Source organism: Salmo salar, chromosome 19 (genome assembly GCF_965601325.2).
Source record: "Salmo salar chromosome 19, fSalSal1, whole genome shotgun sequence".
In the NCBI taxonomy this organism is placed as follows: Eukaryota; Metazoa; Chordata; class Actinopteri; order Salmoniformes; family Salmonidae; genus Salmo; species Salmo salar.
Genome location: NC_138309.1, coordinates 31,379,857 through 31,407,354, shown reverse-complemented (window position 1 = coordinate 31,407,354; position 27,498 = coordinate 31,379,857). Strand labels below are relative to the sequence as shown.

Here is a 27,498-nt window from a genome sequence, read left to right as displayed (position 1 = left end):
TTTGCATAGTTGAAGAATTTATTTGTGTGAGGAAACTGGAACCAATGGCTCTAAAACAATGTTTAAAGAGTCCTGACAATGTTAGAAGAGCAAACATTGGCAAACTTAAAAAGGGGGGTAAAACCTAATCATAACTTCTCACTTTGATTACAAAAAAAGCTGCAAATAACACAAAAAGAAATCAAGTCTTCACAGTAGGTGAAAAGACTAAATCCATGAGGCGCAAATATTCCTTTCTTAACCAATCCCTCAAAAGAGACCATTAATAATATTAACATCAATAAAAAAAAAATACAAGTTAAAAATAGGCTCAAATCTCTAGCAGCAGTGAGAGTGGCTGAAGTGAATTTGAGCAACGGTTATTGGAAGGATGTTGGGCGACCATTTCAGACAGTTTATGCGGAGAGGTCGCTGCTGTTGAAGCGCTCTTGGTCGTAGACCTCCGCAATGACCTTGCGACCCCCGAACCAGCGGTCGTTGAGTGCCTGGATGGCCTTGTTCATCTCAGAGGCCATTGAGAACTCCACAAAGATCTTGACGATGATCTCGGCATCTTCCTCCTCGCCCTGCTTCTCCTGGTAGATGATGACTCGGTTGACGGCACCAAACTTGCCACACTCCTCAGTTACCTCACCCTCCAGGTCGTCATCGATGTCCTCTGGCCCCACCATGTTCCGTAACACCATCACCGTAGACTGGGGACGAGCACAACAACATGTCAATATGTATACCAATCCAAATCGCATTACATCAAAAAATGATCAACTTTTCAGTGAAGGTACTGCACCTTTTGTGAAATTTATGCCACGAAACAAGGCAAATATGACAGAAGCAAACTGGTAAGGGCCCAAAAAGGTTACCTTTCTTAGCACTGAAACACATTTAAAATCAGTGAAGTACAAGAAAATATTTATTTGCGTCCTGTTACCGTTTTCTATACGTTCTGCATGTGCTACACAAAAACCTGTCCCTGATATTTACACCTCTACTCAAAACAACACATTGAATTTACCTTTAGTGTTCACTGTATAATAGAATAGGCTACTGCAGAAAATGGATGATTTGCTCATATCCAAAAGCCTACATGTGATTGGGCAGGCGGAATGTAGTAAGAAATATAAATGCATACTGATCTGCATGTCATTGTGGCAGTAAGTGGAAAAAACTATTTGAAACCCTATTTAGCCTACTTTACACCTTAGACCAGGGGCGCAACTTTGGTTTTAGAAGTCGGGGGGACATAACTTAGGCTGTTTGGATAAATACTCCAAACAGCCTACCCGATCGCTCAGAGGCGTCCGCATGGTCCTAAAGAACACCGTTGCCTCGTTTAGTATCACATTCCAATGATAAAACTGGGGGGGGGACATGAACCCCCCGTCCCCAGTGAAAGTTGCGCCCCCTGACTGTATATTACGCTCTCCCTCCCACACACGCTGCTCCAAACTTAGAAAAGTTAGGCACCAAAAATATTTCTGATTAAGATATAGCTTAAAATTACATTGAGTAGGCATATGCATCCTACCTTCGAAGCGCATCTTTGAGTAGGCTCTCTCTACCCCTTTTCCATTCTTCCTGTGTCATCCAAATTTGTGCATAGCATATTGGTCAAGTTACCAGGTTGTTAGCTAGCTAACATGAATAAACAAGGTTGTTTGTTATCAAATCAACAATAAGCGGCCTGCAATTAACATAAAACGGCCCGTGACCAGGTTTATGAAATTCTATCAAATGCATGCAAATTCACAGTAGAAAGGGGAAAGGTAGCTCCGATAATAACTTTTGAATGGTTTGGGCTAGAGACACGGTTTTCAAAGATATAAAGGCGCAAGCATGGCTGTCACTGTGCACTGTTTTTCCTTTATGGCACTTCTCTATGGCTACATGACAGCAAAGTCTAGTCAGACTGGTCTGTGCTTTTGGTTGTAACAGGCGAAATGAATGGACACAATTTGTCCACTTCACTTGCACTGCGACCCACTCCAATAATTAAGCCAGGTAGGTCGTCACTGTAAATAAGAATTTGTTCTTAACTGACTTGCCTAGTTAAATAAAAGGTTAAATAAAAATAAATCAAATAAAAAGCGACAAGTTTGCATCCCTGAAATATCTTTATCTTCATGTCTGGTCTTACTTCTGATTTCCTCAGCAGTTTCTGCATGACCATGTGTCTGGCGCTGCTGCCTGAGATACTCATGTGTTCTTGGTCGCTCAACATCTCCTGGCCTGTCCCGTCCTGCAGCATCTCCTTTTCCTCCTGCTTCTTCTTCTGCAGTTCTTGCAGAGAGGGGTTGGGTTGGGCTGGGTTGGTGATCACAGGCGGCGAGGCCAGCACAGGGTTGACCAGGCCCACCTGGGGCAGCACTGGCAGGTTTGGACGCACTGGCGTCACACCTTCAGGGACATGAGAGGGACATTTACATGCGTCAGCCATACAAATATGCACATAGTACACCAAATATTTGGAACACATTCCTAATACTGGAGTTGCACCCCACTCCCCCCATTTACCCTCAGAACAGCCTCAATTCATTGGGGCATGGACTTTACAATGGGTAGAAAGCATTCGACAGGGATGCTGGCCCATGTTGACGCCAATGCTTTCCACGGTCGTGCTTAGTTGACTGGATGTCCTTTGGGTGGTGGACCATTCTTGATACACACAAGAAACTGTTGAGCGTGAAAAGCCCAGCAGCATTGCAGTTCTTGACACAAACCGGTGTACCTGGCACCTACTACCAAAGCCATACATGCATAATCGATGGCTCAATTGTCTCAAGGCTTAAAATTCATTCTTTAACCTGTCTCCTCCCCTTCATCTACACTGATTTGAAGTGGATTTAACAAGTGACTTCAATAAGGGATCATAGCTTCCACCTGGATTGACCTTTGTCAGTCTATGTCATGGAAACAGCAGGTGTTCTTAATATTTTGTATACTTAGAGTTAGGGCTGACCCCTTTTAGTTGTCTGGTCGATTGTTTTGTCGATAAGCTGTTGGTCGATATTTTTTCCCTCAGCAGTTAAAATTAAAAATTCAATAATTATGGCACATCTTGATTGACGCCTGTCTCAGTGGACTAATCCATTATGGAGGCCGTTGGGACGGCACACCAGTATCACCAGTAGTATATTTACTGTTATTTCCCATCATTTATAATCTACAATGTTTGTTTGGCTACCATAATTTCTGTTAATGCATTCAATATATTAATATTAGTATTTTATAGTTGTCATTGTCGGAGTGGACACGTTGTTTGCAGAGTGCACAACCTATGCTACACTTGTGAGAAACAAGTTTTGGTTTATTTCATTCCATTTACCAGTTGCCAATATAGTCATTGTCTTTTGTTTGGAGCGCTCCAGTCAATGTTGATTAAGGACGCGCACCTGATTATGGAATAGAAGTTGGCCTAGGCTACCTGGCCTGCGTGCAAATGTAGGCTTATAAATGTGCCCATTTGGGGATCTGATAGTATTTCTGATTGTCTTAACTCACCACCACTAATGAGCTGATGAGCTTCTCAAAGTGATATTTTCATCACCTAAAACAGAAAATAAACTAAGTCTGTTTTTACATCCATTGAGAATGACAATAGTTCCTCAATGTAGCCCATTAGAAAAATCTTTCCAGCTCTCCCCCTTTCGATAACCACTCAGTTTGAAAGGGGGGGAAAAAAAAGTAATACTCTGATCCGGTGGAAACGTCATAAAATAGGTCTACCTGATTATTTCTTATCCCTTGCGCAAATATCCTACAGCTGTGTCCGTCTGGAGCTCACTGGAAACTGAGGGTCCAAAATATTTTATGTAATGATCCAAGTTTGTTAGTGCAAGCTTCAGGCTGGACCAAGTCGATAGTTAACACAATGTTTCAAGTTTATTGCAGACAAGCCATGTGTAGCCAATGTGACCTATTTTTATCATATTTTCTACCTGCAGGCTGCAACGTTTTATTTGTTGGCTTTATGTAGACTGTTTTTACATTGTTGCCAATGGCAATAGAAGTTATTTTAGATTTGAATAATTTTCATTTAGATAGAATTTTTATTAATCACACAAGTGATTCTGAGATCCGACTTCATTATAAAATAAATGAAACTGTTGCATGAACGTGGCGGGCCTGGCACAGCTCCTGGTATATGTTCATTACGTTTATTGGGGGGTCAATTAAGGAAGACATCCTCTTCTGCAAACCAGGACAACAGGAGAGGATATTTTTAAAGTACTGGACAGCTTTGTGACATCAAATGAACTTTGGTGGTCAAGATGTGTTGGTATCTGTACTGATGACACAAAAGCCATGACAGGGAGACATAGTGGAGTGGTAAAGAGCGTACAAGCAGTTGCTCCTGACGCCACTTGGGTACACTGCACCATCCACCGAGAGGCTGTTGCTGCTAAGAGAATGCCTGACAGCTTGAAAGACGTTTTGGACACTACAGTGAAAATGGTTAACTTTGTTAAAGCAAGGCCCCTGAACTCTCGTGTATTTTTTGCAATATGCAATGATATGGGCAGTGACCGTGTAAAGCTTTTACAACATAACAACATGTGCTGGTTATCAAGGAGCAAAGTATTGACACTTTTTTTTTTTTATTGAGTTCTGAGCTTAAAGTTTTCTTTCTGACCATCATTTTCACTTGTCTGACTGCTTGTAGTTTCTCATACAACTGGCCTATCTGGTTGATGTTTTTTCTTGCCTGAATGATCTGAATCTAGGATTACAGGGACTCTCCGCAACTATATTCAATGAGAGGGACAAAATTGAGGCTATGATTAATAAGTTGGAGCTCTTCTCTGTCTGCATTAACAAGGACAACACACAGGTCTTTCCATCATTGTATGATTTTTTTGTGTGCAAATGAATTCAAGCTTACGGACCATGTCAAATGTGATATAGCAAAGTACCTGAGTGAGTTGGGTGAGCAATTATGCTGGTACGTTCCCGAAACGGATGACACAAACAACTGGATTCGTTATCCCGTTCATGCCCTGCCTCCAGTCCACTTACCCATATCTGAACAAGAGAGCCTCATCGAAATTGCAATAAGCGGTTTTGTGAAAATGTAATTTAATCAGAAGCCACAGCCAGATTTCTGGATTGGGCTGCACTCAGAGTATCCTGCCTTGGCAATTCGCGCTGTTAAGACACTGTTGCCCTTTGCAACCACGTACCTATGTGAGAGTGGATTCTCGGCCCTCACTAGCATGAAAACTAGATACAGGCACAGACTGTGTGTGGAAAATGATTTAAGACTGGGACTCTCTCCAATACAACCCAACATTGCAGAGTTATGGCATCCTTTCAAGCACACACTTCTCATTAACCTGTGGTGAGTTATTCACAATTTTCGATCAAGAAATAAGGTTTTATATCTAAGATGGCTAAATAAAAGAGCAAAATTATTGATTATTATGATATTATTATTTGTGCCCTGGTCCTATAAGAGCTCTTTGTTACTTCGCACGAGCCGGGTTGTGACAAAAATTCACACTCATTCCTATGTTTAATAAATTAATCGTATAGTGTGTGTGTGTGTGTGGCAGGCTTACAATGATGGAAGAAAAAAAAAACATTTGAGAGTGCGCTGACCCTGGTGCTAGAGGAGGTAGGCAGCTGGAGGTTGGATGTTTGAAGGGCTATGGGACTATGAAAAGTTTGGGAACCACTGCTCTTAAACATTCAAACAGACCTAAGTGAGTGTGTAAGTCAGTGGACAACACCCTTTGTACTCACACATCTCAATACACACCTGTGATCATTCCGGGGGCCTGGGCAGCCATGACTGCCTGAGGGATGCCCATTTGTCCCATCGAACCCATTTGGCTCATTGGACCCATTTGGCCCATCTGGTTTGCCCCGGCCATCGCCCCCAAGATTGATGCCCCGGTCACAGCCTCCTTGAGAGAGGGGCGGGACGCATTAGCAGGAAAACACAGTGAGGTGGCACAGTCAGACTTCATACAGCATGTATAGTGTTCTACTCTGCATCTCACCTGTCCTCAAAGCTCAGCACCGATTAAACTTTTTTTTTTTAAGTGGCAGGTCAATATACAATATTCTACTAGCAAAAGTTGTTAATATGTTATAATATAAACAACCACTAAACTTCCAAGACTACTATTTATTACTAAACATAACTATGACTAATGTCAGTGCCACTGCCAGATATAGCAGTGGGAGTGCATGCTTGAGCAGTGAGACTCCAGAGTGTAATTAGCCTACACGCCCAATTAGTTTACAGGAGGAACTTTAGCATCCCATTATTATCCTAGTACTTTAAATGACAAAAGCAAGGGCCAGTCACAGGATATACTTTTTAGAGATCTTTACCTTTCAATACGTATCTAGATACATGGGCTCCGATATGTTTTCGTTTGAAATTATTCAGTACAATTCAGTTCGTTTAGAGAACGAATCGATTTGTTTCGATGCACTAACATTTGTTGCATAAACACTAGGGCCGGGACGATACCAGTATCGCTATACTCGTTAGTATCCGGGCAAGGAAACAAAACACAAAGTGGATTTAACTTCTTAAGGAAAACCCTAGTGTTAGAAACAAAGATCATTATGTTGTTGAGCAAAAGCACACAATACTTTACATACTGCAGGTTTTTAAAGGACCAAAGAATTTGGTCTGTTTTGTGTTTACATTTTTGCCATGGAAAAAACCCCCACTGTGATACTGGTATCGCCCAGCCCCAATAAACACATTCATTCATTGTCTGTGTGTGTTTGTCAGTGTTTCCGTTAGCTGGTAATAGCCAGCTTTTGGCCGATAATAAAAAGTAAAAAAATGTACCGGTAATTGGCACTGGGAGAAGAAAAAAATCTAATTGCGAAATAATGCTTTTTAGCCTATTAATTGATGGAAATACATTTGACTGGTCATGCTTATCAGTGTATAGGTTAATTTGCATAATTAGCAAGTGTGTACAGTATATTCGTTATGCATGTTATTTATCAAGTGTACAGCATACAGAGCAGAAAATCTGTCAGACAGCCGTGAGCGTGGCTACTACAGCATCTCAAACAGCAAATTCATAGTTGACAGAAGGCAGGCTTCATCAGCTCGTCACACCACTTTGCAATGAGCTGGAAACATATAATTAATTGTTTTGAAACCTGAGCGTTTTACTACATATTATGAGGCATGTCTTACCTTGCTTCAAAGTAGCCTAGCCAAATTCAGACCATTTATTTTATATCAACTTTCTTTAATTGTCCAGTAGCCAAAGGCACAACCTTAGGTCATATAAGAAACCAAAATTAGTTGTTGCATATTGGATCTCCTCTCTTTCTAAATTTCAAGAAATAAATGTGGACAGTTATTCTAACATCTTGAAAGTGGACATCAGAATTTGGTAAGAATCACCGCATAATATCGTTGCATCCTCAAATTGCATGTTCTGTTATTATGAATTACCTTAATCTAAATGTGATTTCTGTTATTCTGAGCACCGTGGGTGGACGCCCTAATCAGGTTATGCACTCAATGCATATGGGTCTTGTACATTTCTCAAATCTCCGATAAATTAAAATGCTTCCCGTCAAATGTCCAGCGCAACATTTTCCTAACAGAAACCCTGGTGTGTGTGTGTGTGTCTATAGTCCTCAAACTCAACTCTGGACCACGAAGCCAGTTCCACTGCTTTCTTTCATTGTTCCCCTCGAAATCGGTCACTGGCACCAGGGCATAAAATGAACAACCGCCACCTGTGGGTAGCTTTAGGTATGGCGGGTAAGAATGTTTATTTCACCAGCCACATTGGCGGGTGGTCAATTGGCAGGGCGAGCATTACGTTTGCAAATTAAAAATAGTCAAAAGTCTATATGAGCACATGTGCGAGTTGCGATTTATAGCAGAAAAATGCTGCAGTAGTAGTTTTCAAAAGTATTTCTGTTGTTTTGTTTCATAGCTGCTAAATCCTCTGCCTGATAGAATTGTTTCTGGAGGTGCTGCGCACAGGCATAAAAGTTGGTCTAATTTACTCCAAAGTCTACAAAGTGAGACTTTGTGCGCGTGTTTCTTGGCTATTTACATTTTGTTCACAAGCTCGGTTGTTTTCAACATTAGTTTGAGTCTGTTGCTTCAACTAATAGCAAAGAGACCACCTAGTCAGATCTCAAATCTCAGACACATCTGACAAAACTGGAGTGGCCTGTTACCATGGTAACCTCCCACCCTTAAAGGGGCAGCTGAACATTTTGTCTCATTTGGATTTTGGTTAGAAAAGAAATGTCACCGCAAACCGACGATTCGTAATGTTTGATTAGATTTTCTGACTGATGCATGTTATGTTTGGATCGTTTGGTGTCTGCGGACCGATGCATTTGTATCTTAATTAAACATCAGAATCAGAGACCGATGCAAATTGGTGAATTGTTACATTCCTAATACTTTTGCAACTGTAGGTTGAGCTCACATCACAACACAAGCAGATATGGCACAGCACATTTTGTTAGCAAATACACAGCAGTAGAATACTTTATATTGCCCTGCATTATCAATTCATCAAATATTATATCAAATTCTAGAACTACAGGGTACATCAAAACAAACACTGTACAAAACATTAAGAACACCTTCCTACATTGAGTTGCACCACCCCATTTTGCCCTCAGAAAATGGACTCTACAAGGTGTCAAAAGCGTTCCACATGGATGCTGGTCCATGTTGACTACAATGGTTCCTACAATTGTGTCAAGTTGGCTGGACCATTCTTGATACACACAGGAAACTGTTGCGCAAGAAAAACCCAGCAGCATTGCAGCTCTTGACACAAACAGGTGCGCTTGGCACGTACTATATTTTGATGAAATAAAATAAAAAATATAAAACTATCATGCCCCGTTCAAAGGCACTTAAATATTTTGTCCATTCACCCACTGAACAGCACATACACAATCCATGTCTCAATTGTCTCAAGGCTTAAAAAGCCTTCTTTATCCTGTCTCATCAGCAATAAAAGATCATAGCTTCCACCTGGATTCACCTGGTCAGTCCATGTCATGGGAAAAGCATTCTTAATATTTTGTACACTCAGAGTATGTTACTTAAAGCACAGAGAAAATCAGAAAAGTAAGCTTTATATACAAATTACATTTATCTTTAGTATATTAAAACTTTACTGAGGACATTTTGAATTATGGTTACACCTAGCTACCTACAGTACCAGTCAAAAGTTTGGACACACTTACTCATTCAAGGGTTTTTCTTTATTTTTACTATTTTCTACATTGTAGAATACTAGTGAAGACATCAAAACTATGCAATAACACACATGGAATCATTTAGTAACCAAAAAAGTGTTAAACAAATCAAAATATATTTTATATTTGAGATTCTTCAAAGTAGCCACCCTTTGCCTTGATGATAGCTTTAAACACACTTGGCATTCTCTCAATCAGCTTCATGAGGTAGTCACCTGGAATGCATTTCAATTAACAGTTATGCCTTGTTAAAAGTTAATTGGTGGAATTTCTTTCCTTATTAATGCGTTTGAGCCAATCAGTTGGGTTGTGACAAGGTAGGGGTGGTATACAGAATATATCCCTATTTGGTAAAAAAACAAGTCCATATTATGGCAAGAACAGCTCAAATAAGCAAAGAGAAACGACAGTCCATCATTACTTTAAGACATGAAGGTCAGTCAATCCGGAAAACTTCAAAAACGTTGAATGTTTCTTCAAGTGCAGTCGCAAAAACTATCAAGCGCTATGATGAAACTGGCCAAGAAACACGAGCAATGACATTAGACTGGTGGAAATCTGTAAGTCGAGATTTGAGACCTCCATGTCTGTGAGACGCAGAGTAGGTGAACGGATGATCTCCACGTGTGGTTTCCACTGTCAAGCATGGAGGAGGTGGTGGATGGTGTGAGCGTGCTTTGCTGGTGACAGTGTAGATGATTTATTTAGAATTCAAGGCACACTTAACCAGCATGGCTACCACAGCATTCTGCAGCGATAGGCCATCCCATCTGGTTTGCGCTTAGTGGGACTATCATTTGTTTTTCAACAGGACAATGACCAAACACACCAACAACTGTTCAGCATATGTGTGAACTCCTTCAAGACTGTTGGAAAAGCATTTCAAGTGAAGCTGGTTGAGAGCATGCCAAGAGTTTGCAAGGCTGTCATCAAGGCAAAGGGTGGCTACTTTGAAGAATATAAAATATTTTTTGGTTACTACATGATTCCATATGTGTTATTTCATAGTTCTGATGTCTTCACTATTATCCTACAATGTAGAAAATAGTAAAAATAAAGAAAAACCCTTGAATGAGTAGGTTTGTCAAACTTTTGACTGGTACTGTGCATCAGAAGTATATTTACCTGGAAGGCCAATAGATCCCTTTGGAAGGGAATCATACTTGCCTGGGCCGTTATCTTAGCGGTGGCTGCTGCAGCAGCCACGGCTGCAGCGGGGGGCAGGCCACCAGGCTGGGTGGGGGTCAACATGGGCATGGGAGGGGTCACAGCCTTGCCCACCCGCAGGTACTGGCCCCCCAGGTCAAACAGGTTCATGGAGGACACTGCATCCAGGGACGACTGGGGCTTGTCATACTCTGCCAGGGAGAGAGAGGGGGGGGGGGGGGGGGGGAGTTAGGAGGAGGACAAACACACAGCAACAGCACATCCTGAGGGCCGCCACCCGCCAGGGGCCTCTCTGCTCACCGACGAAGCCAAAGCTCTTGTGTCTTCCCGTGGTGGGGTCCCTGGCTAACGTGCAGGACTTGATCCTCCCGAAGGCCTCAAAGACGCTCTTGATGTCCTCGTCTGAGAGGTCGGGGTGGACGGAGGCAACGTAGATCCGGTTGTAGGCTCGTGCCTCCTCTGCCAGCTGGTCGATGATGGGTTGCGCCTGACCAATGTTACCTGGCCGCCCCACCTACAGCACAGATACCAGCACAGGGCCAATGAGTGGGGTGTCACAGCCACTGACCAAGCAACGCAACACCTCGAGCTCCAAAACCACTTAACGCCTTCAACTCAGGGCAATGCAATTACGCTTCTTTTCAAACTGTAACACCAGTGTTACACGAGTGTATACTCACTTATGTTATACTAGGGAATCTGTGTTCCATAGCTAGGGCTGACAGTGAAGCATGTGAAGAGCAGAATTAACAACCCCTGCATAAACGGTTGCTTTGTGAGAAGTTGCTAAAATTCACAGTTAGCCATTGTTATGCCCCAAGTGAGAGCAGGCCCGCCGGAGCCATGGCCCGGTAAGACATGGGTGCCAGCCCACGTAGACGTAAACAGAAAAATCTGAGCATTTGGGGTAAATCCTGAATGGAAATGCTCTATTAGAGATCTAAAGGAGACGCTTTCTCTTTGTAATTGCCACCTAATATATTCTTAGCCAAGTTTACACTAGCCTTGCTAAACTGCATCTGTCCACCAGGGCTAAGGTAATACGAGTGATATGAAATGTGACAACCTGCACTATAGTCTAGAGACAATGTCTTCTATCGACACACTATTTTCTTTAACTCTCACTCTTTATAGACTATAACATACCAACAACTTAATCACTTCAAAATTGTCAACTGAAATGTACTATAGAAATCATGAAACTAAAAGAAAAGTATAGCCTATCTGAAAATCATGTAGATAATAATTCTGTAAAGCTGCTACTATGACTTGTTCACTTACTCAGGCATGTTTGACCAACACTAAAAGAAAGGCTTGTTCAGATTGCCTTAAGCCGGAGCTGCAGCTGAGGATCAACTAGTGGAAATAGCTATAAATTAACAAGACCTGTGGCTGGCAATACACTGTCAAGGACCGACATGTCTCAGAGGTATGTCCTCTAACAACTGTCATCTATAGGTTAGTGTTTGGAGCGTCTCTTTGAGCGGCTATGTTGTATATGATCTGTGCTCCAGGTGGGGCGGCCAAGCAACACCAACCAGGCGCAGCCCATCATCAGCACATCTCGGACACAGAGCAACGCATCATCACACGCTGCCCGGGTATCCTAGAGGAACTGGTCACTAAAACAATGTGATGACATCATGGAGCAGAAGACAGCGCATACATTCACAAAAACACACACCCGCGCACACACAAACACGTGCGCACACACATGCAACCACACACACACCTTTAAATGAATGGACATACATACAAGCAAAGAAAGAAAAAGAAATGAGTGGCTTTAAATACACAGAATTAGAGATACTACCAATTAGTGATTCACCCAGAAATAGTTCAGTTACACACAAGGAGCGAAATGAGAAAAGGGGATGTCCGAACTGTCTCCATGCATCCTCGATAGAAAAGATTAAAAAGTTAAAAAGATGATAGCAGGAGCACTGCTCTTTCCAGGGGTATAGAGAGGGGGTTCTGAGAGGTCCACTTCCACTGGGCAGGAGGGGCTGCCTCTCCAGGCCACTCACCTTGATGTTCCTGCCCCCGAGCATAACCGAGTTCATCTGCTCCAGAGCCAGCTGTGCAGCCTCCGGGATCTCATACTCCACAAAGGCAAAGCCCTGCACGCACAGACATAGACCCATGAGACAAGTTACAAACACGAGCATGACAAATTCTCCAGTTGGGAATCATATGATTAATGCAGATCTAATTCTAATCCTATTGCAATTCTGTGTGGCGATGTAGTTTGAGCATGCTCTATAAACTGACCTTGTGCTTCATTGTAACTGAGTCCCATGACATGTCAATGCTCTTGATGGGGCCGAAGGGGGCAAAAGCCTGTCTGATGGTGTCCTCCCCGAGCTCATAGTATATGGAGCCCACATACACCCGGCACATGATGGCTAGAGCGCGCTGCCGCTGAGCCGCCACCTGGTAACCACGGAGAAAAACACACCATGATGCTTAGGGGGCCAAAGAAAGAAAGAACACACAAAATCAAATCTAGATGTGTATGGGTAAACTGTGATTTTTTTAAAATGTCTTTTTTTACATTGAGGTAAATCACTGGGAATATTTTTAATTCTCTATTGTGTTTGCTTTTCCCAACAATAGACATACAGGCCAATGTCAGGGATGGATGCAATCTGGGCATATGCAAAATAAAGAGTCCTGAAAAATGGATTTGTGACTATTGCTATCTATACTGAACAAACATATAAAACGCAACATGCAACAATTTCAACAATTTTACAGAGTTACAGTTCATATAAGGATATCAGTCAATTTGAATAAATTCATTAGGCCCTAATCTATGGATTTCACATGACTGGGCAGGGGCACAGCCTTGGGTGGGCCTGGAATGGCATAGGCACACCCACTTGGAAGCCAGGCCCAACCACCAGGGAGCCAGGCCCACCCAATCAGAATGAGTTTTTCCAGAAATACTCCTGTTTCATCAGCTGTCCAGGTGGCTGCTCTCAGACAAGGTGAAGAAGCCGGATGTGGGGGTCCTGGGCTGGCGTGGTTACACGTGGTCTGCGGTTATGAGGCTGGTTGGGCGTACTGCCAAATGCTCTAAAACGACGTTGAAGGCAGCTTCTGGTAGAGAAATTAACATTCAATTGTCTGGCAACAGCTCTGGTGGACATTCCTGCAGTCAGCATGCCAATTGCGCACTCCCTCAAAACTTGAGACATCTGTGGCATTGTGTTGTGTGACAAAACGGCACATTTTAGAATTACCTTTTGTGTCCAGCACAAGGTGCACCTGTGTAATGATCATGCTTTTTAAATAAGCTTCTTGATATGCCACACCTGTCAGGTGGATGGATTATTTTAGCAAAGAAGAAATGCTCACTAACATGGATATAAACAACATTTGAAAGAAATAAGCTTTTTGTGCATATGGAACATTTCTGGGATCTTTTATTTTAGCTCATGAAACATGGGACCAACACTTTACATGTTGCGTTTATATTTTTGTTCAGTATACAAGAATATATCAACAATTTTGTAAATGCAGACACTTATACAGCTACATAACTTTAAGAAATCTGTATCATTACTGTATTTATATGGGTGAAAGCACAAGAGGTGATGGAGATGCATGCCCCTCGCTAATATTTAGCCCTTGAAACTGACCTGTAGTCCAGGAGTGTATATGAGATGACATTTCAACATGGACAACAAACTAAATCAACACCTACAGTGTTGTGAAAAAGTACTTGCCCCCTTTCTGATTTTCTTTCTTTTTGCCTATTTTTGATACTGAACTGTTATCAGATCTTCAACCAAATCCTAATATTAGATAAAGGGAACCTGAGTCTACAAATACTTAACTTTGTTTATGAAATATGTCATTTGTTCACTCAGGTTCCCTTTATCTAATATTAGGTTTTAGTTGAAGATCTGATAACATTCAGTTTCAAAAATATGCTAAAGTAGAGAAAATTAGAAAGGGGGAAAATACTTTTTCACAACACTGTATATCAGTTGAGAAGCATCCATACAAAGATAAAAAGCCTGAGGAAAGCATTTCACACTTACGTCTCTAAGGGGAGGGAGGGATGGGTAACCACTGAAAGCAGTTTACTGGTTCCTTTTACTCAAGCATAGCTGCGTTATCACCCACAGGCGAACTAGGCGAACTAGTAACAGACTCATCTATTGCATAAGAGAAAAGTGATTTCCTATTTTACAACATAAAATTTGAGATTGCCAAAAAGGGATTCCGGTTTGAGAAGGTCTCATTTTAGTTATTGAAAGAGACTACTAACCCTCTTTCGCCCCACACCAAAGCAGGCTTTCTCAGCGTCAATCAATGCAAAGTAACATCATATTTATAAAGAAGACATGAACTTCCCTGCATTGATATTCTCAACCACATTTGCATTGCGATTTCAGGCTATAGAGCAAAAAGCCATAATAAATGTTCTGCTAAAAATCCCCTAATAAAAGGTTTGTATTGTGCACAAATACACTACATTGCCAAAAGTATGTGGACACCTGCTTGTCAAACATCTCATTCCAAAATCATGGGCATTAATATGGAGTTGGTCCCCCCCTTTGTTGCTATAACAGCCTCCACTCTTCTGGGAAGACTTTCCACTAGACGTTAGAACATTGCTGCAGGGACTTGCTTCATTCAGCCACTAGAGCATTGGTGAGGTCGAGCACTGATGTTGGGTGATTAGGCCAGGCTCGCATTCCAATTCGTCCCAAAGGTGTTTGATGCGGTTGAGGTCAGGGCTCTGTGCAGGCCAGTCAAGTTCTTCCACACAGATCTCGACAAACCATTTCTGTATGGACCTCGAACACGAAAGGGCCTTCCCCAAAATGTTGCCACAAAGTTGGAAGCACAGAATCGTGTAGAATGTCAATGTATACTGTAGCGTTAATATTTCCATTCACTGGATTTAAGGGGCCTAGCCCGAACCATAAAAAACAGCCCCAGACCGTTATTCCTCCTTCACCAAACTTTACAATTGGCACTATTCATTCGGGCAGATGTTCCCTTGGCATCCGCCAAACCCAAATTTGTCCATAGGACTGCCAGATGGTGAAACACGATTCATCACTCCAGAGAACGCGTTTCCACGGCTCCAGAGTCCAATGACGGCGAGCTTTACACCACTCCAGCCGACGCTTGGCATTGCGCATGGTGATCTTAGGCTTGTGTGTGGCTGCTCGGCCATGGAAACCCATTTCAATGTCACTCCCGACAAACAGTTCTTGTGCGGATGTTGCTTCCAGATGCAGTTTGGAACTCAGTAGTGAGTGTTGCAACTGAGGACAGACATTTTTACTCGCTTCAGCACTCAGCGGTCCCGTTTTCTGAGCTTGTGTGGCCTACCACTTCGCGGCTGAGCTGTTGTTGCTCCTAGACGTTTCCATTTCACAATAACAGCGCTTACAGTTGACCGGGGCAACTCTAGGAAGGCAGAAATTTGTCGAACTGACTTGTTGTAAAGGTGGCATCCTATGACGGTGCCACATTGAAAGTCACTGAGCTCTTCAGTATGGGCCATTCTACTGCCAATGTTTGTATATGGAGATTGCATGGCTGTGAGCTCGGTTTTATACACCTGTCAGCAACGGGTGTGGCTGAAATAGCCAAACCCACTAATTTGAAGGGGTGTCCTCATACTTTTCACCATGCAGTGTGTATAAATTCAAACAAATCCCAAATTTCCATTATGAATCTCTTTCAGTTTAAAAAACATTGACTAACAGCTGTTGCCACTAGTGGAAGTACTTCAGGGCACTTCTGAAATGGTGCAGTGGGCATACAGACACAAGACTTCATTAAAGGTGTAAAATGCAGAACTCCATCTGCCATTTCCTGGTTGCAAAAATTTAAAAGGTTTGCCTAATTTCAGTTTGTGAGACAAAACAAGCAATGTAAAGAGTAGAGAACCGTTGTACCATTAAACCGTTATATTTTCAACAACCAAAAATATTATATTTTCAGCTGTTTGAAGCTGGTGTACAAAACCGAAAGTAAAAGATGCTAAAACTAAACTTAAGAACGGGAAGCATAGAAATAGTGCACATAGAGAACAGATCTACCGCTTCTTAGACTTGCTTTCAATGAGAATGACAGATGTATAACTCACATACATATACATATATGAATGTGTCGCCCAAAAAGGTTTTGCAGCTTTAACCAGACTGAATTAAGAAGACGCAGCACATTGTATAAGAACTTGTCCCTCATAATTATAATATTTATAAACATGTCTTCTTTTGAAATATTAGTTATTTGGTCAGCTGCAATGGCTAGGATGGAGCCCAGAGTGGCCGATCAAAAAAGGGTAACAGTCCTTTTTATCATGAATGCGCACAGAGAAAAAAGTGTAATAATCTATTGACCGATTGTAAAGGTGAGAGAGGATCTCCAAAGCCCATTGTCACTGCTGCCATCTGAAAGACAGTAAAGATGAAAAAGGTACTGAAAAGTAGGTTAGATATATCTTTAAGCTTTGCTTTTTCAAATGTTGTTCCTTTGCTATACATCAGCTTTTAGAGACATTACACACTCCCCATAAAAAGCTTTCAGGACTGATTTGACTTTCCCTCTGCCACCCACTTCAAATCTTCCCCAAAACCATTTCACAACATCACCCCACAATCAAAACCCCTATGTGAAAACAAGTGCAAAGCATTCAACATGTTTAACAAAGTCTTCCTGCTGATCTTCTCCAGCTGAAAAAAAGAGGCAGAAACAAGAGGACAAATATACCCATCCTATCATCGTAAGCAGACAAATATACTTTATATGCTGTGCTGCTATGTTTTGTGCTACTAAACAATAAAGTAATGTTTCATACCTACAAAGCTCCCAGGGCAGATAGTCATATCGAATTACTATGTGACAATCTTGCTAATGGTCCAAGTTACTCTTAGATATGAGCCTATAATTGAGTGCCTGTGGTTGGCGTTAAGAGATAAGAACATATGGTCAACGACATGTAGAGTTAAGTTGCAGTTGTAAGAGTATAGAATTCTGCACGTCTCACCTGTAAGTTGGTAAGCTGTTGTTGTTGATGAGCAATGGTCTGCTTCACTAAGGCACTCTTGATGCTCTGCTCCATGGCATACTTCTTTGCCTGAAGAAAAGTCATTCAGCGTGAGAGAATAAAGGAAACGCGAGAGAATAATGCAACTGCAGGCAAACTGACTAATGTAGAGACATTACGTATACACCTGTATTTAGTAATGTACATGTAGTAGGCTCACCCTTTGTAGTGCCTCCTGCTGCTCCGGGGTGAGAAGCGGCAGGCCAAGCTTCGCGCCTGTGCCCTGTCCATTCTCCATCATCAGAGCCGTCCCTCCCTGAAGAACCACAGCAGTGAAAATACATTAATATGCATGTGAGGATCCTCAGGAGACATGAACACTTATTTATTGGAGAAATGAATGACACTTGCTGTGCACTGCACATTTGGTAGGCTACATCTCTCTCTTCTACTATGATCATAATAAGGATCATTTAGGTATAGATTGGGAATCATCACAGTGCATATGTCGTACTGGGGGGGTGGGGGTGGGGGGGGGGGTGTCAGGTAATCTCAATATCAAAGACCAGTCATCAGTGATTGGGACGCTCAAGACAAGCGTGCGTAGAGAAAAGCTCCTTACCTACAACCTGCTAAACGCTGGGACCTCAGAGGCAGGATAACCCAGGGGGGAAGAGTGAATGGGAAGCCTTAACAATTCAAAAAAGTCTGAGAGAGAGAAAATGCCTTCAGACTAACATGATAGCAGCTGCAAGGCGGTAAACTTGGTATCCTTTATTTGCACCAAGTATTAACTAAGCTAGCTAATTTTATACAAACTTAGCTAGCTAACTTGCAAACTAGATAGCTATGTAGCTAGTTAGTTACTAGTAGGGGTGTAACGGTACATGTACTCGTACTGAACCTTTCAGGTAACTCGGTTCTTTCCGCACTGTGAACCCAAATAAACACACACACACACACACACACACACACACACACACACACACACACACACACACACACACACACACACACACACACACACACACACACACACACACACACACACACACACACACACACACAAAAAAAAAATACGCCTTGAGTAAATCTGAGCTAAAAAAAAACATTTCAGGCTATTCTGTTAAAACAACTACAGCCTATGCCCTACACGCACGTTGTAATTACAATTCAAATCTTAATTGCCGCATTTCAAATTGTCCTTTTGTGAGGCGCAGCTGGGAACTAGTTCTGTACGATGGCGAGTGGTGGGGTCGATAAACCAGAATTGGAGGATCCTCCATCATCGTTTAAATCTCCAGTTTGGTTAAATGTTGGCTTCCCAGTAGATTACAACACCGATGGAAGGAAAGTTATGGATAAAACTTGAACAGTATGTCGCCACACTCAATGAGAATAGCCTATGCAGCTGATATCATCCCAGTATACCGGTACAAGAAAGAAACGCAAAGAAACACCACAACATCCCCTCCCCTCTGCATCCAAGCAGACCTTCATGCAACCCAAGCACACCTCCCAAATAAATTGCACGACCGATAAGTAAGCTACGTTTATAGTTTTTAGTTTATAGCCGCGGATATGCGCCCATTCTCCATGATTGAGAATAGGGGGTTTCAGCACCATGTTAACCTGTTGGGGATAGGGGGCAGTATTTTCACGGCCGGATAAAAAACGTACCCGATTTAAACTGGTTACTACTCTTGCCCAGAAGCGAGAATATGCATATAATTAGTAGATTTGGATAGAAAACACTCCAAAGTTTCTAAAACGGTTTGAATGGTGTCTGTGAGTATAACAGAACTCATATGGCAGGCAAAAACCTGAGAAGATTCCATGCAGGAAGTGGCCTGTCTGACAATTTGTAGTCCTTCTGTTGCATCTCTATCGAAATTACAGCATCTGTGCTGTTACGTGACACTTTCTAAGGCTTCCATTGGCTCTCTAAAGCGTTCAGAAAGCGGAATGACGGGTCTCCTGTCTCTGGGCAAAGTACAGCAGCAGAGTTTGTAAGTGGCCTGCCTGGGGACAGTGAGTCTGGAGATGCGCGTTCACGAGACTTCATCATTTTTTTATTTCACTCTGAATGAATACAACGTTGTCCGGTTGGAATATTATCGCTATTTTACGAGAAAAATTGCATAAAAATTTATTTTAAACAGCGTTTGACATGCTTCTAAGTACGATAATGGAATATTTTGAATTTTTTTGTCACGAAATGCGCTCGCGCATTCGGATAGTGACCTGAACGCACGAACAAAACGGAGGTATTTGGATATAACTATGGATTATTTGGAACCAAAACAACATTTGTTGTTGAAGAAGAAGTCCTGGGAGTGCATTCTGACGAAGAACAGCAAAGGTAATCCAATTTTTGCCCCAAACTTGGTGGGTGTCAAATTAGCTAGCCGTGATGGCCGAGCTATGTACTCAGAATATTGAAAAATGTGCTTTCGCCGAAAAGCTATTTTAAAATCTGACAGCGTTTGCATAAAGGAGTTCTTTATCTATAATTCTTAAAATAATTGTTATGTATTTTGTCAACGTTTATCATGAGTAATTTAGTAAATTCACCGGAAGTTTTCAGTGGGTATGCTAGTTCTGAACATCACATGCTAATGTAAAAAGCTGGTTTTTGATATAAATATGAACTTGATTGAACAAAACATGCATGTATTGTATAACATAATGTCCTAGGAGTGTCATCTGATGAAGATCATCAAAGGTTAGTGCAGCATTTAGCTGTGGTTTTGGTTTTTGTGACATATATGCTTGCTTTGAAAATGGCTGTGATTATTTTTGGCTGGGTACTCTCCTGACATAATTTAGTTTTGCTTTCGCTGTAAAGCCTTTTTGAAATCGGACAACGTGGTTGGATTAACGAGTCTTATCTTTCAAATGGTGTAAAATAGTCATATGTTTGAGAAATTGAAGTTATAGCATTTTTTAGGTATTTGTATTTCGCGTCACGCGATTCCAGTGGCTGTTGAATAGAGTGGGACGCTAACATCCCACTTAGCCCATAGAAGTTAAACAATGTTTCGGTTCGGAAAATGTGACATTGAATTTATCAGACATTTGAGAAATTGACCAGAACCCATATGCATTGGGTGCGTAGCCTGATTAGGGCGTCCACCCACGGTGCTTAAAATGACAGAAATCACATTTAGATTATGGTAACATAATAACAGAACATGCAAGTCGAGGATGCAATGATGTGCGGTCCTTCTTACCTAATTATGTTGCGCACTTTGAAGATGTTAAAATAACTGTCCACGTGTACTTTTTCTCAGCCAACAAGACGAGTAACGAACAGCAAAATCACTAGCCTGTGTCAATCTACTATCCCCCATAGTAGAGAAGTTTCCTTACTTATCTACAGCTTGTCGAGAAAGAAATAGCCTATTCCAAACCGACTGGGACAGTTGAGGGACACTAGATCCCAAATTCATAGGCCTAGGCTACATAAAGCAAAACTTTAACCTCTCTGGGCTAGGCGGGACGAAATCGTCCCACCTACGCAACAGCCAGTGTAATCCCGTGGCGCGATTTTCAAATACCTTAGAAATGCTATTACTTCAATTTCTCAAACATATGACTATTTTACACCATTTTAAAGACAAGACTCTCGTTAATCTAACCACACTGTCCGATTTCAAAAAGGCTTTACAACGAAAGAAAAACATTAGATTATGTCAGCAGAGTACCCAGCCAGAAATAATCAGACACCCATTTTTCAAGCTAGCATATAATGTCACAAAAACACAGAAGACAGCTAAATGCAGCACTAACCTTTGATGATCTTCATCTGATGACACACCTAGGACATTATGTTATACAATACATGCATGTTTTGTTCAATCAAGTTCATATTTATATCAAAAACCAGCTTTTTACATTAGCATGTGACGTTCAGAACTAGCATACCCCCGCAAACCTCCGGTGAATTTACTAAATTACTCACGATAAACGTTCACAAAAAACATAACAATTATTTTAAGAATTATAGATACAGAACTCCTTTGTGCAATCGAGGTGTCCAATTTTAAAATAGCTTTTCGGTGAAAGCACATTTTGCAATATTCTGAGTAGATAGCCCAGCCATCACGGCTAGCCATTTAGACACCCACCAAGTTTAGCCCTGACCAAACTCCGATTTACTATTACAAAAGTTTGATTACCTTTGGTGTTCTTCGTCAGAATGCACTCCCAGGACTGCTACTTCAATAACAAATGTTGGTTTGGTCCAAAATAATCCATCGTTATATCCAAATAGCGCCGTTTTGTTCGTGAGTTCAAGACACTATCCGAAGTGTAAATAAGGGTCACGAGCATGGCGCAATACGCGACAAAAAAATTCTAAATATTCCATTACCGTACTTCGAAGCATGTCAACCGCTGTTTAAAATCCATTTTTATGCCATTTTTCTCGTAAAAAAGCGATAATATTCCGACCGGGAATCTGCGTTTAGGTAAACAGAGGAAAGAAAACAAAGCATTCGGTCGACGCGGGCACGCGCCTGAGTCTCACAGTACCGTAACCAGCCACTACCCAAACGTGCTACTTTTTTTCAGCCAGAGCCTGCAAAGCCACGTTTCAGCTTTTTGCCGCCTTCTGAGAGCCCATGGGAGCCGTAGGAAGTGTCACGTAACAGCAGAGATCCTTTGCAATGGATAGAGATAATCAAGAAGGGGAAGAAATTGTCAGACAGGCCACTTCCTGCATGGAATCTTCTCAGGTTTTGGCCTGCCATATGAGTTCTGTTATACTCACAGACACCATTCAAACAGTTTTAGAAACTTTAGGGTGTTTTCTATCCAAAGCCAATAATTATATGCATATTCTAGTTACTGGGCAGGAGTAGTAACCAGATTAAATCGGGTACGTTTTTTATCCAGCCGTGTCAATACTGCCCCCTAGCCCTAACAGGTTAAAAAAGCAATGAGTCTGATGCAACAAATGAGAATATTTAGCCTAAAATGTTGATAAACTATTATTTCTTCACATTATAAGCGCAGCAATACACAGTAGGCTTCGTGCGAATGTTTGTTCCACAATGCAATTAGCGGGATAACACTTGTCAGAAGCGCACCACACATGTGAGCGGTTTCATGTGACAGATGAAATATCTGTTAGAAATTTAGAAAGAGAGATCTAATATGCAACAACTAGCATGGGATGCTAATATGATGCCTTTGGCTACTGGACAATGAAAGAATGAATTTGGCTAGGCTACTTTGAAGCAAGGTAAGACATGCCTCATAATATGTAGTAAAACGCTCAGGTTTCAAAACAATTAACTATATGTTTCCAGCTCATTGCAAAGTGGTGTGACGAGCTGATGAAGCCTGCCTTCTGTCAACTATGAATTTGCTGTTTGAGATGCTGTAGTAGCCACGCTCACGGCTGTCTGACAGATTTTCTGCTCTGTATGCTGTACACTTGATAAATAACATACATAACGAATATACTGCACACAAGCGCTAATTGAATTCCACTCAATTATGCAAATTAACTCATACACTGATAAGCATGACCAGTCAAATGTATTTCCATCAATTTAATAGGCTAAAAAGTATTTTGCAATGGGATATTTTCTTTTCCCAGGCCGGTGGCAATTGTTTTTAGCGGGTATTATTGGCTAACGGAAACCCTATCGTGAAAGTGCTCGAGCCACATTACGTACTTCCCACTTGCACCCATTTCAGCAAACAGGTAGCACCTGTCCAATATAAGCAAGCCAAAGCTTTCAATACACTTTCCAATGCACCGTGTTGCGCTTAAGGCTCGACGTTAAGGCTTGTCCGGGGTAAGTAATAAAAAAAAAAGACAGACAACCACAAAATATTTCAGTTGTCCATTAATAAAAAGTAAAAACAATTACTCCGATCACAATTGGTTCAGGCAGCGCACAGCAGGGAATGGTTGACATTCTAAGTAAATCGGTCTTCTCACAAAATCGTCTGTAGTGTCCGAACGGTTTGGCCTACAAACTATTATGACTATGGAAAGATGAGACTCTCACGAACACGATGGTGCTCTACGACCCCCACAGTTAGGGCTGTGATTTTGTCAGCCGTGATTGTCAAGCAAATAACGGTTGGTCTCACGGTAATTGACCGTTAATTAACACATTTAGCATCTCCTGGCTTCCACACCTACAAGCCACTGATGCAGACATTTGGAACATCTACATTTTAAATCCATGTAATATAGCCTACACCTTCACAATAAATCCATTATTATTTTAGACAGTTCTAAAGAAAAATGATATGAAGAAAATGTAGTCTATTTCAGAAAAACAGAATAGCATACTCTGAGTTGTCCTTATGTTAGGTCCTGATCTAGTTAATACCTTATGGCTGTGGGCTACACTAATTCATTTAGCAGACAAGATTTGGTTATAATTCCATGGCATTATTTTATAGTATAAAGAATCTAATTGAACTAAGCTGAATAAAATAGAAAGGATATTTTCTCCCAACGATTTGAGGGAGTGCGCACATGCATCTATTCTGTGTTGAGCGGTTAACAAAGAAATAGGTCCACCAAAATTCTTAATTTAGAGTTATTAAATGTAACTTTAGTTGTTCTACAAACGTTGGGCTATATGTTTTGATTTTTAATACATTGTAAGGCTGCATGCGGCGAAGGTCAAGTCATCCAAAACATGACCCGCCAAACCACGCTTCTTAACACCCGCCTGCTTAACCGGGAAGCCAGCAGCAATGTGTTGGAGGAAACACCATTCAACTGACAATCAATGTCGGCCTGCAGGCACCCGGCCCGCCACAAGGAGTCTCCAGAGGGCAATGAGCAAAGGCAAAAAGCCCCATCAGCCAAACCCTTCTCTAACACGGGCGACACTGGGCCAATTGTGTGCTGCCCTATGGGACTCCCGGTCACGACTGGTTGACACAGCCCGGGATCGAACCCGGGTCTCCAGTAACGTCTCAAGCACTGCAGTGCTTTAGACCGCTGCACCACTTGGGAGGCTTTCCAAACTATTCTAATAAAGTGTTGTTCCTAAAGTTGCAGCTTTTAAATGGGAATAATTATCAAAGTTGGAGTCTATGCTATTCTCATTCACAGATTTATTTTGAATTACAAATATTTTAACCCACAAGAAGTGAAATTGAGCAAAATACCAAGATTGAAAAATATAATGAGTCAAAAGAACTTAGGCTACAGCTGAGGAAAGCTTATGAATGAACTGTGTAGTTGGCCTAGGCCTAGTTCCATATTATTCTAGGAATGTGCAACCTACCTACAACGCATATAGTAGCCTAGACGAATAAGAGAGGAGGATGATGAAAAATTGCAAATAGTTTATAATTATCCAGTTCTGAGGACAGCAGTCGCTCTGCAGCTCATTATGATTTTCAACCCATCAAAATACGCCAGGAAGGCTCTGTGACGGTGTCACTCGCCTCGTTACACAGAGCCAGATATGTACAGGAGCCTAGGCCTCTCTTTCGTGCTACAGCTCCACTAGAGTGGAATAGGCTATTTGGAAAATTTTGGCTCCACCAAATATATTTTGCCAATATCATGATGCCTCTCGTCCCTCGTCGTAGCACACTAGCCAAATGCGTAGCGGGCCATTACATGGCCGCTTGGGGGCGATAACATCATCTATGTATGGAAAAGCCCCGAAAATGATTTCAGACCCCTCCTTTGCACTTCACTCATTTTCAGTCACCCTTTTGGTTGATGGTGTTATGGACTTTTTGTTGTTGTTGGAACAAGTGGCTTAAGCTTTCGGACAAGTAAAAAAAATCTGTCTTACTTGTCCCGAGAACAAATGGCTAAAAAAGTTAATATCAAGCCCTGCCGCATACTTAACAGTGATAGCCCCTTTCTCATCACATTACCCTGGAGTGGGAGATGTACCTTGCTACGGCCACGCATCTGGCACTGAAGGGAGCAGTGTCATGGTGCGTTCTCGAAGATGGAAGTGGGAATTTACCACATAAAATTGGGAAAAATCCACTTGAATGGACCTCCAACTAATTCCTACTGGGAAACTTGTCTATCATCCTGAGCATCCACCTCCCACATAGTGACCTCTGTCACCTATTAACGAAATACCTCTAACAGCATTTTCTGTAATTAAAAGCAATTTATTAATGTGGTTTTTTAACTCTATAATTGGTTTACAATCATTAAAGTTGTACTTGTAGTTTATGGTTGACGCAGCTTGTTGACCATTTGCCAATGGACAATTCTCGAGTTCAAATCACATGAATGCATCCAACTGGTATTTATGACTTCACAACTGGAAACGTTAAATTCCCACATAGTTACAAACGCAGCATCAGAGTGGAAACCTGAGGCCCACATAACAACCCTGTCACAACAGACAATGGCAGGAACATTGTGAATGGCATTTAATTTTCCCGCTGTACCGAAACGTGATAACAAAAACGCAATAGTACGTACCCAACCGTGGGTTTGGTGAACCGTTACACCCCTAGTTACTAGATAATGCGAAGCATGTAAGACGCTTGCTAGTTAGCTAAATGACTAGCTAAGTTGCTACACTTGAGTGGAGCTCAATCGTAAGTAACGTTAGAATAGTTGAGGCGAGCTAACGTAGCTGATTAACTTGGTCGTTGCATCTTCTTTAACATAGCTACCTAGCGTATCACTATTTTCAATCATGCATTGTAATTCCAACAAGGCAGTCTAACATACTAGCATCTTTACCAGTGAGCTAGCAATTGCTTTATTTTTTTTTAGCTAGAAAGCATTAGTCTAGATCCAATTGTCGCAGTAGTTAGCTAACTTAGCTTGCTAGTAGTTGATAAAGGCCGCATGCCTAAATTCAGGTTTTGTGAATTAAACGTGGTTCACGGGAATAAACCAATCATTCCTACAAGATATGTAGGTTCACAACTATTTGAGAAACAGGACTGGGACAACAATAACTAAGTTCATATTTAACTTATTTAGCAAGTTATTTACCGCAATCTCCGTCACCGCCATGTAGCACACCTACTTGAATAGGCCCTCCACCAGTTTGCGAGTACCGCGAGACTTGCAGGACAAACACTAAACTCGAGACCGGTGAAAGAACATCGCGAGAGCTTGATTTCAGGTCAGTGTTCAGGCACTGAGGGATGGGGCTGGAGAAATGTAACCACTCAAATGCATAGACAGAGAGATGGATGAAAGGACTGACCATCCCTCAGAATTAAAGTTTTGGCTTCTGATGGGGTAAGACCGTTGAACTAAACCCGGACTATCTGCATTGTGTGCCTCCCCCCCAACCCCTCTCTTACGCTGCTGCTACTCTCTGTTTATCATATATGTATCGTCACTTTAACTATACATTCATGTACATACTACCTCAATTGGCCCGACCAACCAGTGCTCCCGCACATTGGCTAACACGGCTATCTGCATTGCGTCCCGCCACCCACCAACGCCTCTTCTACGCTACTGCTAGTGTCTCTCTTCATCATATATGCATAGTCACTTTAACCATATCTACATGTACATACTACCTCAATCAGCCTGACTAACCGGTGTCTGTATGTATGTTTTTCACTGTCTTTTTACTGTTGTTTCTATTTCTTTACTTACCAATTCAGTGGTGGTTCTAGACCATTTCAACTGGGGGGGGGGGGGGGGGGCAGTTGTACTGTTAGAGGGGCCAGTTACATTAGACGTTATTGTTGTCATATCGTTTTCTTCACTGCATTGCAGGCAAAATACCATGTTGATAATCATCATTGTTGCCACTGTCTAATAATGGATGTAAAAAAAGGATAGCAAAAATGTGTTATATAAAAATTAGTTCATACTCCACATTTAGGGGGGCCACAAGGGGGTCCAAAATTGTTGTCACAGGGACACTGCCCCCCCCCCCCAGAACCACTAGTGTACCTATTGTTCACCTAATACCACTTTTGCACTGTTGGTTAGAGCCTGTAAGTAAGCATTTCACTGTAACCTGTTGTATTCAGCGCACTTGACAAATAAACTTTGATTTGATGAGGCAAGTTATATTCTCAAACAAAAATGGATGTAGCAATCACAGATTGACCCTTTAAGTAAAACTTCTTTCACTAGTGTGACCTCCCCC

At 41.7% G+C, this 27,498-nt stretch overlaps 1 protein-coding gene across 5 annotated transcripts; it reads right to left on the bottom strand.

Annotated features, from left to right (window-relative positions):
* On the bottom strand, positions 1 to 26,480 carry LOC106578667 (poly(U)-binding-splicing factor PUF60). Of its 5 annotated transcripts, XM_014157734.3 has the most exons (12): positions 26,376 to 26,446; positions 18,030 to 18,115; positions 17,628 to 17,723; positions 17,408 to 17,497; positions 16,761 to 16,811; positions 12,658 to 12,819; positions 12,414 to 12,506; positions 10,687 to 10,900; positions 10,345 to 10,577; positions 5,756 to 5,903; positions 2,135 to 2,394; positions 1 to 695 (listed from the first exon to the last, which is right to left on the bottom strand). In XM_014157734.3, the coding sequence occupies exons 3-12, from the start codon at positions 17,706 to 17,708 to the stop codon at positions 396 to 398; spliced, it is 1,632 nt and encodes a 543-aa protein (XP_014013209.1). In that variant the 5' UTR covers positions 17,709 to 17,723; positions 18,030 to 18,115; positions 26,376 to 26,446; the 3' UTR covers positions 1 to 395. The 5 variants fall into 5 exon arrangements, with proteins under 5 accessions (XP_014013209.1, XP_014013208.1, XP_014013211.1 ...); XM_014157733.3 differs by lacking the exon at positions 18,030 to 18,115 and having other exon boundaries at positions 26,376 to 26,480; XM_014157736.3 differs by lacking the exon at positions 18,030 to 18,115 and having other exon boundaries at positions 10,387 to 10,577; positions 26,376 to 26,480.
* Positions 26,481 to 27,498: the final 1,018 nt, after the last annotated feature.